General features: G+C 36.5%; 1 protein-coding gene across 1 annotated transcript; it reads right to left on the bottom strand.

The window, feature by feature from the left end:
• Positions 1-2,159: 2,159 nt before the first annotated feature.
• On the bottom strand, positions 2,160-13,362 carry tcof1 (treacle ribosome biogenesis factor 1). Its single transcript, XM_046860211.1, has 8 exons — positions 13,126-13,362; positions 10,872-10,927; positions 10,715-10,761; positions 6,508-6,569; positions 6,301-6,421; positions 3,508-4,824; positions 3,318-3,397; positions 2,160-2,654 (listed from the first exon to the last, which is right to left on the bottom strand). Exons 1-8 carry the CDS (start codon positions 13,240-13,242, stop codon positions 2,613-2,615), a joined length of 1,842 nt encoding a protein of 613 aa, XP_046716167.1. The 5' UTR covers positions 13,243-13,362; the 3' UTR covers positions 2,160-2,612.
• Between the last annotated feature and the right edge of the window lie 203 nt (positions 13,363-13,565).

Below are 13,565 nucleotides of genomic sequence, written 5' to 3'. Positions count from 1 at the left end.
TTAATGACTGACTTTCTGTACACACTTGATCTTGTCATTTTCTTTGGTCAAGTTGACAATAAATGTGCCAAATTCATAAGCATTTTTCACGTTCATCAAAGGAATCACTTAAAGGTTAACTTGGGCAAACCTGTTATTAATAAGCTGAAAATTCCACTTGAAAGAGACCTGGCCTTTTGTCTAACGCTGTGAATAAAAGTGAAAGGGATGGTGGTCTAATTTGACAGAAATGTGACAATGATGAGCTATGGGTAAGGAAAAGGCAGCAGTGGGGGTTTTAGATTACAGTTATTACTGCTAAAGGTCAGTTTTGGTTTGTATTCAATGTTTAACAGCAATCTGGCCAACACATGCAATGTAGCAAGAAAAAAAAAAACACATGAAGCAATGTGAGAGAATGAGGTGCAATTAACAGGCGTTTTTTTTTTTTTTTAAGTAAAGTCAATTAATTGAATGCAGTGACATTTTCAATTATAGATTAAACTCACACATCATATTTTCTAAATGTTATGACCTGTATTGTTATTAATGAAATCTGTGGGTGCAATCTTGCTATCTGGAAAGTGATTTTTTTTTAATAATCTACCATGGAGTTTATATCCTGTAGTGGTGAATACAATCCATCAAAATGGAAAGTATGCGGAGAATCTGATAGATGCAAAACTTCCCTCAACTATGGAAACGTTGATCAACCCGTGCTGCACGACCAGCTACCCTAAACAGCAGGGGATTCCCCTCATGCTTCATATGTTGTATATTAAAGTAATCATCCTTGTGGACATTATTTGGAGCTTCTGTCAGGATGTATGTGAATAATTTTTTTACATTTTATTCATAAAGCTTATAGGGCTTAGTTTTGTAGAAAAACATTTAACGGAAGCACTTTTCACCTCAATGGCAGAAAGCCCACACATATGCATACGCACTAATATCAATGCCTGGAAAAACCTCAATATGAATGTGACGCACTCTGTTTCCATAGACAAACATTCACGTTTGAACTCGTCAGCCCAGTTGATGCGCTCCATGATGGTCTCACTGTCCTATTTTACTGTACATACAACCAAAGCTCATGCATATTGCCTGCTATCAGGGTCAGGGTGTGTGTTAATACTCTACACACTGTTGATGCAAACAAGTTTTGCTGTGGTTCTGTGGCAAGCTGTTGCTTCTATTGGTTAGTCGATCAGTCTCCTTCCTCTAAATGTTTTTTTTTTTCACTCATATTCGTCCTGGCTATTTACTCATAAGAGGTTTTAGGTTGGCTAGGTTGGTGTATAATTCATTCCATTTCCGTATGGGAACATTTAAAGAATGAATGAATCATCTATTTCTCCATCAGAAGTCACAAAGTGGAAAATAAACATCTAATTCCGGTTATCGCTAGTTTGTTTACCGAACATTGATCCCACCCATCCTTTAATACTAACATCGATCCCCCTCGTCCTTTAATATGAACTAATTTGTAGATGTTTGTTCTAATTGCTAAACTCAACATCACATTTTCAGATACTAAGCCTAAGTCTCATTTTCTGCACTAACAGGTGATTTTTCTAGTATGACAATGCATCATGCTGTGAGAACTAATGAACACTAAACTTGAGAAACAGTGTGAATCAGTCTATAACTGATGGTTTCAGAATGACTGTATGATGACATACAAATAGTTTATATCCATGCATTAATGAACTGATAAGTAAAGTGATTCTGATAAGCTTTTGTTTGTGAGAACAGCAGCTGCATCACATAATCTAAGAATATATCAAATCCAAAGTTTGAATAAAAAAAAAAGTTACCTATAAAATATTACATTTCTTCATGTTGATGTGGTGAAGAATTCTGTGAATTTCTAAAATATTTATGTAAGGAGTCTTCAGTGTTAGTATTTTGTAAGCCACTAAGGGACAGACAGCTTATGCTTATTAGTGTCTTGGTAACCTGACAAGCTGCGCACTGTATTAATTAATAACTTAAATAAAGAGAGGTAAAGGAAAAAAGAAACTGGTAAAACAATGAATGACTGTAGCTACTATAACAAAGTGATAACAGGAAATGATGTTCCACATCAAGTGTAACATGATTGTTTTTAAAGTATTAATGCATTTTAAAGCATGCAAACTGCTACCACAAATACTCTTAAAAAGAGATTCACACTGATGGAAAACTCAAATAGAGAACTTCTTTTTTGTTTCGGTCGTTTTTTTTTGGTTTGACAAACAAAAGTTTACAATGACTGTTCATTTCAAGCCCTAAAATATAAACCTTTGGGATTATTTCTCTGAAATCAGCACAAATCAGATCACACAACACCACAAGTACCAAATTATATTTATAAAAAAATTTAGGAGAATTACAGATCATGTGTATAACAGTGTCTAACTCATCATTAAGGAAATACTTGAATGTTTTAATGATAAGATTTCTATGTATTATAGCAATCTTATAATAAAAAAAGCATTTAAAAAAATCGTCATTTAAAACATTACATTTAAGATACATGAAACAATAACATCATAAACAGATGAAGGATGGCATTAAAAATATTTCTTATTATTATTTATGTGTCTATCTTCTTCCCAGGATAGATCAGGTCATGCTTTTAGACCCTATTCTTACACATCAGCTTGTTCCTTCTTCTTTGAAGATTTCTTTTTCTGAATAAAAAAAAAAGAGAACATAGTGTTGATTATTACTGAGGTGTTCTCATTATTGAAGCCCAAATCAGGATAAAACATGCAAAAAAAAATGTGCATAATTGCATATTTAAAAAAAAGGCTTATTATACATAACTGTCATCATCCAAAGTGGGTTTTTTATTCTAGTGCCTAATGCGAACGCAATAAAGATCATCCACCTTTAAATTTAATTACATTCCAAATGCCTGCCTACAGTCTGCCTGATGTAAAACATGTATAGTTTGCCATTGAGTGACAGAAAATAATAGTAACTCTGTGTTTAAAATCCATGCATGTTATGATCAACATTTCACCTTGAGCAACACAAACTGCAGCACCGCACACATTCAACCATCAAACCGCTCATGCACACTTATACTGTACTTGTATAATACATTATAACTGGGTCATCACTTCTCATCACCGGCTGACCTCCAGATAAATGTCTACTTTTACTGCTAGAGTTATATAACCACGGATTTAAACACACACACACACACACACACACACACACACACACACACACACACACACACACACACACACACAAATATTTTAACACTTACTGGGATGTTTTGAAAACATGGAAAATTTAAAAGAATCACGCCGCTTCATGAGATTGTTCACTCATGTATGTCTTACCTTTTTTGGAGAGTCTTCTTCAGAGGCAGGAGTGAGCATGGCTGGCGTTTCCTCGTCTCTGTGTTTATGTTTTTTCTTCTCTGCACATCATGAAGCATACCCAGAGGTATTTAATAAAGGACAATTGTCCAATTATGAAGTCATTTGCAACAAACAAATTTTTAGTGAGTAACTTGAAAATAAGTCTTACTATGTTTCTTCTGAATGCTCGGCAGGGGATCTGGAAAATCCTCCGCTGGTGGTGTTGGTGGAACATCTTCAGCGTTTTCATCACTCTCAGTTTTCTGCTTCTCCTTATCTTTTTTCTTTTTCTTTTTCTTCCTTGGCTCTGGATTTTCATTCTCCTCCACTGCTGAAACACTTTCTTCGCATTGACCTTCAGAACTTTTTCCGAGATTATTGGCCACTTCTGAATTGTCCCATTCTGAAGTCTCTTTTTCTCCAGAGCTGTCAGTTCTCTTTCTTTTACTCTTTTTTGAAAGGTTTTCGATATGATCTGGTTTTGAAGAGCTGTTTCTTGAGCCCTCGACTTCCGTTACATCTGCAACATCCTTTTTGGATTGAGAATCAAGATGATTAGCTTCCAAACCTTTCTTGGTTTTAGACTTTTTGGATGGCGTCTCTGAACTGAGAGGTTCTAAGATGCTGGTAGCAACTTCAATTTCTATTTTCTTAGATGGCTTTTCAGTCCCAATTTCCTCAAATAAGATTTTCTTCGCTTTCTTAGATGATTTCTGAAATGTTTCATTGTTACCCTTGATCTGGCCTTCTTCAGAAGGCATGGCCATATCTCCAGGTTCTTTAGATTTCTTGGATTTCTTAGATTTAGATTTCTGAGTGGGGGTTTCAGCTGGGTCAGAAAGTGAGACACATTCCGAACTGTTTGATTCAGACAGTTCAACTGAATCTAGACCACACTGAGATTTTTGCATAGAAACCCCCAGATATGTAGAACTAGAAGTTGTTTCTAAACTTTCAGGTTTTGTAACTTTAACATCTGCCTTTGATTTTTTTTTCTTACGTAGACCATCAGTTGGTTTAGGTTCTAAGAAATCTTCTGTTTTCTCACTTTTAGCTGTTTTACTTGGAGTTTTGTTGCTATCCGATTCAGAGAGACTATGCGATTTCTTGCGTTTAATCTTAATTTTGTTAAACTCTGAAAGTGCATCACTTACATCTGTCTTAGGGATTGCAACCTGATCAGAAAGACTGGTAACCATTTTACTTTGAGGACTCGACACATTATGTTCTGCAACGATGGCTTTATTAGGAGGAGTTTTAACTTTGTCAGATTCACAAATGCTTGAAGCTGGTGGCTTTAAAGGAGTTTTAATCTTGTCAGATTTTTTGGAGGAGCTTTTAGCTTTTGATTTGTTGGGTGAAGGTTTGCCATTTTCTATTGTTTGGTCTTGTTTTTTTTTAGGTTGTGCTGGCGTTCGCTTCTTCTGAGCCTTGGCAGTAGATGTACTGACCTTTGTAATAATATCCATCTTTGCAATATCAGAATCTGGCAACAAAAAAGAAAATCTACAATAAAAAAAAAATTTAAAAAAAGAGCATATGCAAGTATACATCTGTCCATTAAAGTGATAGAATTGCTCAGTTGACTAACCAAATCTTCTGTAATATAGTGTAGGCATTACTATATTACCTCTCATCACAGACGATGAAAAATAATTAAGAAATGAAAAATAATTTTACTATCATGGTGCTGCACAAAGGATAAGCAGCAAGGAGACAGACAATATGACAATATTTATAGGCTTTGTTCTGCAGCTATTGTATTTAGCACAAAGTAAATCTACCATATAGTTGCACATAAAAAGTAATTGCTGACTGTTGTATTTTGTTCACCTCTCCTCTACTTCATCTATCAATAAAAAAGACCATCACTGCACTGCCTCGATTATTTGGTGTACATTCGAAATGAATGAAACCGTAGCAACAGTACATACATGATCCTGTTACACTTGTACTGGCCCCACACATGTCCTACTACACTACTAGTGTAATTTCTGGGCTGAGGATGGATCTAATACAGTGGTACCTTGACCTACGATTGCATTAATGTACGAGTTTTCCGAGGTACGAGCGGTCACTCGGTTGATTTTTTGCTTTGTTATGCAAGCAACGAGCTCGAGACGCTGCTGCTAGATGGTGAAGCAAACCAAGAGGCGAAGATTGTGACAAAAATTAAGATAAGCAAAGAAGAAAAAGTAAAAAAAATTAAGTTTAGGGATACATAGTGTACAGGAGTGATGGTAAAAAACGAGTTTTCCCTCCACCTCCTCTTATCGCCTCTACCACCCCCCGGCGTTTTCGTTAGCTCAAGTCGTATCATTTCCAAGTAAAAAATACACTGAATTAAACCTTATTATATCTTCACATACTCTTTCTATTGTGTTTTTAAACAAGATTTGTTATTTAGAAATGTATTTTCCTAATTTAATAACATGAAACATAAAACAGGGTGTCATTTTGAAGGCTGGAATGGAATAATGCCATTTTAAGTATTTTCAATGGGGACAACTGATTTGATGTGCGAGCAAATCGAGATATGAGCTCGTCCACGGAAGGAATTAAACTCGTAGGTCAAGGTACCACTGTACTGGTATTGCTCTCAGCTGTAGTGGTCCCTGTCCAGGTGTGCTAGCACAACGCATGGCAACAAAGGGCACTACATATTATATACTTGCCAGGTGTGCTTGATAAAATGATGACAGCATGGACCGAATCATAAAACTTAGTGCTAGTGTTGCAACCGTGTGCAACACTAGCACTATGTTACTCATGCTTCTGCATCCCATTTTTTCCCCCGGTTTGATGTCTGACGTGAACTGCTGGCTAATGATAGGTGGTTTGAATTATTGCATGAATAAGTGTTCCTTATTAAGTGTCTAGAAAGTGTACATTCAAAAGAACACAAAACTACACTACCAAGCAAACACTAAGTCTATAATATGGCTTCTTTTCTCTTTCTAACCTGATAGCTGTAAAGCCAGTCTCTTCCATTTCTCAACATCCAAACTGGAGTCTGAGTCAGAATCTTCTTCTGTTCTTGAACCTGTAGAGATTTGTTCTGTTGTTCTTGCTGCAGTTTGTGTCTAAAATGAAGTCAGAGTAAAGTTGTGCAATTCTGTATCAATGTACAAAACTGGGCATCCCATAATTATTGGTGTAGCTGACATACCTGGGATTTCACCTTCTTATCAGAGCTGGTGTGATGTGTTGCATTTGCAGCTGGTTTAGGCACTGCATAAAAAATATAAAAAAAAGGGAAAAAAAAAACAGAAATAAGGAGGGATACATTTCTTGTTATGACAGTAAAAGTACAAATAATAAAAGAAAGGTCACTGGGAAATGGGATCTTATTATGATTAATTGTCTTTTGTTGGTTTCAGTTCAGCACAATATCAAACAAACAATGATAATAAATCTTACACAGTGGTACTTTCCTACTTGATGGAAACAAAAACAAGAGATACAATACAAACAAGGAGGTGATGGTAAAATTAAAAAAGGAAAACCAAAAGTAAAAAAAAAAAAACACATCAAAAAGAAATTAAAGGTCATGCTGAGCAGATTAAAACACCACTAATAATTTCAGTTTGTATTATCTGAGCCTTCTATTTTTTCCATTTAATGAAGGTTTATTCTTACTCGCCAATGTGGTTTGCCAGGCTGAATAAACTATAAGATTACCTAATTCTGATAATAAACTTAATTACACCCAACCTACAAATTAACTTTACGGTACGTCAAATTACTAAAAACAATCCGCTGACTTGGGTTGTGCATGCAAGCACTATACAATATATGACAACATTTGGCACCAGTAGAGCAGGTTTATGGTACTTATGGTACTTTTATATATATATATATATATATATATATATATATATATATATATATATATATATATATGCAGACAATGTGCCAGAAAACCCGAAATAGACACACATACACACACACACACACAATATATAACCTGGTTTGTTGAAAGCAACATTTAATTTCTTGTCTTTAAAAAGAACTCAACATTAATTTCTTAAGACTAGCACTTTCTATGGCTTTCTGAACATCTGGAAAGCAGATTTACACACTCATTTTTTAACATGCTGGTGATTTCTTTCCTTTTGTCAGTCTTTAATGTAAATCAGATCAAAATGCTATAATTTCATTGCACTGATATTTCCTCTAATAGACATTATTTTCTACAAAAGCTTAATATATTTTAAAAGGAGATTTTATCTGAAATTTTTTTGCAGGTTCCAATAAAAAAAAATTTCTTTCTTATGAAAACAAGAATTTCCTTAAATTTGTCATTGATATGGTGCCAAAAATTGCTTTGAAAGTGCTTTAGAGCAACTCTACAATTCCAAATGCAGTCGACTTACACAGCCTATAACAAAGCAAATCATTTTAATAAAGAATATGAAATAAAATGACTTGAATCAAGTTCTCCGTTTTCATATTCCTTCTAGTAGTACCGATAAACTGATTTTTAACATCTACAGCTTTAAAACATTGTGATATTTATTAGGACAAATAAACCTATTTTAATCACATTTTTAGCACTGCTATAGTTTTCAGCAAACGCTTATGCATTTGTGTAAACATGCTAATATTTCCTTCTTTTTTTATTAAGCCTGTTAGTTTGCTGTTCCTTTTTTTTACAGCATTAGTCCACTACAACAGTAACATATGTTTTCAAATGTGATGTACTGTGGCTTTACTACATTAAAATGCTTGTTTTCAATGTTTGTATATTTAATTTATTCATACATCATTTAATTATTAAACTTAATTATATATTCTAGATGTTTATATTTTCACAAAGGAATAAAATGTCTTTTTGTTTTCCAAAAAACTGTCAAAACAATGTTGTATTTTATTTTATATTTGCTTCACCTTGCAAATGCTGCTTGCAAATACCCAGCACTCTTCAACAAGCAGCCACTATAAGCTTTAAAATGTCAAGATTAGAAATAGTTGAACTGAATATGTGGCCTTTGCATTTTTAAACTACACTTTTATACATAAATTCTTTAAATTAGTGTTTTATATAGTTATAATAAGCAAAATATGAAATGTAAAATATTTTGTGAAATCATGAAGGGATCTGAAATTGTCATCGTAGGTGCATGTCCACTGTGAGAGACATAATCTAAAAAAAAAATAAATCCAGAAATCACAATGTATGATTTTTAATCTATTTATTTGTATGATACAGCTGCAAATAAGTATTTGAACACCTAATAAAGTCAATGTTAATATTTGGTACAGTAGCCTTTGTTTGCAATTACAGAGGTCAAACGTTTCCTGTAGTTTTTCACCAGGTTTGCACACACTGCAGGAGGGATTTTGGCCCACTCCTCCACACAGATCTTCTCTAGATCAGTCAGGTTTCTGGCCTGTCGCTGAGAAACACGGAGTTTGAGCTCCCTCCAAATATTCTCTATTGGGTTTAGGTCTGGAGACGGGCTAGGCCACACCAGAACCTTGATATGCTTCTTACAGAGCCACTCCTTGGTTATCCTGGCTGTGTGCTTCGGGTCATTGTCATGTTGGAAGACCCAGCTTCGACCCATCTTCAATGCTCTAACTGAGGGAAGGAGGTTGTTCCCCAAAATCTCGCAATACATGGCCCCGGTCATCCTCTCCTTAATACAGTGCAGCCCCCTGTCCCATGTGCAGAAAAACACCCCAAAGATGATGCTACCACCCCATGCTTCACAGTAGGGATGGTGTTCTTGGATGGTACTCATCATTCTTCTTCCTCCAAACACGCTTAGTGGAATTATGACCCAAAAGTTCTATTTTGGTCTTATCTGACCACGACTTTCTCCCATGACTCCTCTGGATCATTCAAATGGTCATTGGCAAACTTAAGACGTGCCTGGACATGTGCTGGTTTAAGCAGGGGAACCTTCCGTGCCATGCATGATTTCAAACATGACGCCTTAGTGTATTACCAACAGTAACCTTGGAAACGGTGGTCCCAGCTCTTTTCAGGTCATTGATCAGCTCCTCCCGTGTAGTTCTGGGCTGATTTCTCACCTTCCTCAGGATCATTGAGACCCCACGAGGTGAGATCTTGCATGGAGCCCCAGTCCGAGGGAGATTGACATATGTTTAGCTTCTTCCATTTTCTAAGGATTGCTCCAACAGTGGACCTTTTTTCACCAAGCTGCTTGGCAATTTCCTCGTAGCCCTTTCCAGCCTTGTGGAGGTGTACAATTTTGTCTCTAGTGTCTTTGGACAGCTCTTTGGTCTTGGCCATGTTAGTAGTTGGATTCTTACTGATTGTATGGGGTGGACAGGTGTCTTTATGCAGCTAACGACCTCAAACAGGTGCATCTAATTTAGGATAATAAATGTAGTGGAGGTGGACATTTTAAAGGCAGACTAACAGCTCTTTGAGGGTCAGAATTCTATCTGATAGACAGGTGTTCAAATACTTTTTGCAGCTGTATCATACAAATAAATAGTTTAAAAATCATACATTGTGATTTCTGGATTTTTTTTTTTTTTAGAAAAAAAAAACAGTAGACATGCACCTACGATGACAATTTCAGACCCCTCCATGATTTCTAAGTGGGAGAACTTGCAAAATAGCAGAATAAGCCATTTGACATTGTTACACTGTGTTAATTTTATCTCTCTATCCATAAGCAGCATCTATATCCTGACGCAAAGATGCTGGTCTTCAGGCCTGCCTTTGTGAAGGGCTGTGTATTTCAGGAAAAAATAAGGCCGTAAAGAAAGGTGCTTCGAGCCTGTTCCTGCTTTTGAGTTCATGAACAGTTTGACAGTGCTACTGAACCTCAACCCAGGTGGAAGGGATTTGCTTTAAATATTTTATTGTTGTCCTCCAAAAATTCCAAAGACGATTTGATGATGTTTGTAGCATTACATTTTCAGGTTCCAGATGTTTCTTCTGGCTAGGTTTACATTACCAGGATGAAATGGTACAAAACTAATTGTATGCTTTATTTCTACACAGATCTTTTTACATGATTATATGGACACAAATATCCACCTTTTTCAAAGCAGGCCTGAGCCATATAGTCCTATATGGTAAATGGCCACTGTGGTCAGACTGGAATCTCTTAAATATTAGAGGCAAGAGGAGGATTAAAGAGGTTAAAGAAGAAACTACTTGATAGAATAGCCTAATGTGTTATACAGTTGAGAACAATATGCTTTATCATTATACCTGTCAAATACAGAGTGTTCCTTAATATATAGAGCTTAGTGTGGAGAACTACATAGATGAGGTGAAGATCTCTCTGTTCATCCTACAGCTGCTTTTTGTTGAACTCCATCTCTTTAGCTAGTAGCTTATGATTAAACGGTGTGTTAAATAAATCCATTTAAATGTTAATGTTTCATACCTGAACTTGTACACAAATAATTGTGTTTGTCACTCTTCCTTTTCTCACTGCAAAAGATAAAAATGTTATTCATTTCATAACATAAGCACTGCACTGGGTTTCAATACCCATTCATATTCACTGTGTCAAGACTGACTGTATTCAAACAGTCTCTTACCTCGTCCATTTCTCGAATATATCACCGAGTGACACTTTCACGGTCGTAGTTTTTACCTACAATGTTAGGAAAAAGAGACAAAGGTACCAAAATCAGTTTTATTTATTAAATCAGTTAGCATTTTTTTTAAGCAGATCAAAATGTGTTGGTTTTTCCAAACAGTTTTCCTCAAAATATTGTGTAACAAATGGAAAGAGTCATATTTGCCTATATCAACAATTAGGACAAGCTGAATATGTCACATACACAATGTACATAAACATGATACAGTGGCAGGGAAAATGGTTAGAGTGTAAGGAATACATGTAAATGTATTTTAAGTACAAAATTAAGTATAAAGGTATACTTAAGTACAAGTTTACTTTTATCATTTAAAATATAAAATACTCCCATTTACCCCTACATTTTTAAACACCTTGCATTTTCCATATTCACTTCTATCCCTAATTACAATGATGTTACAAACAAACTGATTATTTTTGGGTTTTTTTAGTAGACTTTATACTGAAACCCTAATTAGATTCCAACAGTATAAACAGGGACGTCTCCATCCACAAGTCAAGCACTTTTTTTTCCCCCATTTATTCATGCAAAAAATTAACCCAGCCATTAGGGTTGCACAAGCCAGTGCACTCTTAGTGCTGGTCCCAAGCCCAGATAAATGGGGAGAGTTGTGTTAGGAAGGCCATCCAGCGTATAACATGTGCCAAATCAATTATGCGGATCACGAATCTGAATGGGTTAAAAGAGGCAGATGTAGAGAACAGAGGGGTATGGAGAAGGATGATCCGCTGTGGCGACCCCTAATGGGAGCAGCCGAAAGAAGAAGAAGAAGAAAAAGATTCCGAATAGGCTTTATCTTTGAAGAAAAGTACTAAAATAATTTTCAGATAATTGACCTTGATGCAACTGTGACTATTTATGGATCGATTACAAATATAATATCATCATCCGATGGTTGCTTTCATCACTCCCTACAAGACCTACATACATTTAACCAATCAATGTTAAGATTTTGCACTAATGATTGACTTGGATGGGCAGCTGTACAGACAACACAAAAACACAATGCCTCAACTACTTGGTGGCAGGGCATAACACATATTTTGGTTAAACATGAACCTTTTATTTATAACACACTGCTCTGTTTTAGTGGACAGAGTGTCATCAAAGTGAAATAAACTTTTTCGAGCAGATGGGTGGCAGGTGAGCAGCAATGGGCATCATCTGGGCAGCAGTGGGCAGCAGCGCTTCAGTGGTTATAGCTCTGAATTACTCTAAACATCATGCAAAGACTAGAGTTTTGGTTTTAACAAGTATGTAAATGCACACATTCACTTAAAGCCTTGCTGATGAAATAATATACCTTTCTACTTTACTTTTGCACCTGCTCATTTATTTGCCAAAGAGTGTGCAGTATCAAGTGTACTGTAAATAAGCCAGAGCCCTAATTTTCATCTGGCCAGATGTTGGCAAGCACAATATTAAAGTTTACATTGTATTAGAACACACCATACAACTAGTCTACAACATACAAAGTACATATCATCATTACAGCAACAAAAATTAAGTCTACCTACTTAAGTGCTCTGTCTGTACTTTATAATAAATTAGTAGAACGTCAAGTTGTAATCTATGACAGTAAATAAAGTTGGAGTTAGCTTAGTTATAGCTATATGTACATAACACTAACTTAAAACACAAGTTACACCACAGGGGCCCAACCCTGACCCGGGCCCAACCCTGAACCGGACCAGGACCCAGCCCTGAACCGGACCAGAACCCAGCCCTGAACCGGACCAGGACCCAGCCCTGACTCGGGCCCAACCCGGAAGAGGACCTAGCCCTGACCCCGGCCCAACCCGGAAGAGGACCCAGCCCTGACCCGGACACAACACACCCACTCAACATCAGGACAGGGTTTATTCATTAACTGAGTAGTTAAAGTAGATGCATTAGAGCAGGGAACAACAATTTAGATTTTCAGGACGAGGTGGGCCACATGTCTAATAAACTGTAAACTACATGATGAGACCTGACAAACAGGGAGATCCGTCTGAGCGGATACACGGATACACACACACACGAGCGCGCGCGTAAATGTGTGTAAGGTCTCCTGTCGCCTGTTAAGTTTAATGCAACACTATGCCCAAGTGTGATGCACAGACGCCTGCAACATCCGAAGCAATACGAACATTAAAGCGTTTCTTACATTTACTGACATAAAGAGACACAGAACGTAAACTTGAGTGACCTGAGGATCATGTTTTTTGAGCGCGCTGGCAGCTTTCTTGTATCCATTCTCCTTTAAATGCCGATAAATCAAATTGATTAGCGCATGCTCCGAAGAGCTGTTGTCTTTTGACGTCATGTTTCCCAAAAGAACCAAACAAAAATACAAATTTCATTAACTTTGACGCATTCGCATGCTTCTGTTAGCTTTCCCCTAGCATCACCATGCTGGATTTCACCTTCGACCTAGTGACGTCATTTGTCGGCGTACGTGGAGCGCTGATCTTGCATTGTGGGAAATGTAGTTTCTTGAGTGAGAGTGTGTGTGTGTGTGTGTGTGTGTGTGTGTGTGTGTGTGTGTGTGTGAGAGAGAGAAAAAGAGAGAGAGAGTGGATCAAAAGAGAAACTAAAACCTTGATTATATGAATGAAAAGCATCACATCACGTGAATAAAGATTGAAA

The sequence above is a fragment of the Silurus meridionalis genome, chromosome 10, assembly GCF_014805685.1.
Source record: "Silurus meridionalis isolate SWU-2019-XX chromosome 10, ASM1480568v1, whole genome shotgun sequence".
NCBI lineage: Eukaryota > Metazoa > Chordata > Actinopteri > Siluriformes > Siluridae > Silurus > Silurus meridionalis.
Note: the sequence above shows the minus strand (reverse complement) of the source record. Positions and strands in the feature narration are given on the sequence as shown.

Coding starts and splice junctions, on each gene's coding strand:
- tcof1 (XM_046860211.1), bottom strand. CDS start 13,242: ATGACGTCAAAAGACAACAGCTCTTCGGAGCATGCGCTAATCAATTTG. Junction 4,825..6,300: donor ACTGGCTTTACAGCTATCAG/GTTAGAAAGAGA, acceptor TTTTGTTGCCAG/ATTCTGATATTGCAAAGATG. Junction 2,655..3,317: donor AAGAAGACTCTCCAAAAAAG/GTAAGACATACA, acceptor TTTTTTATTCAG/AAAAAGAAATCTTCAAAGAA.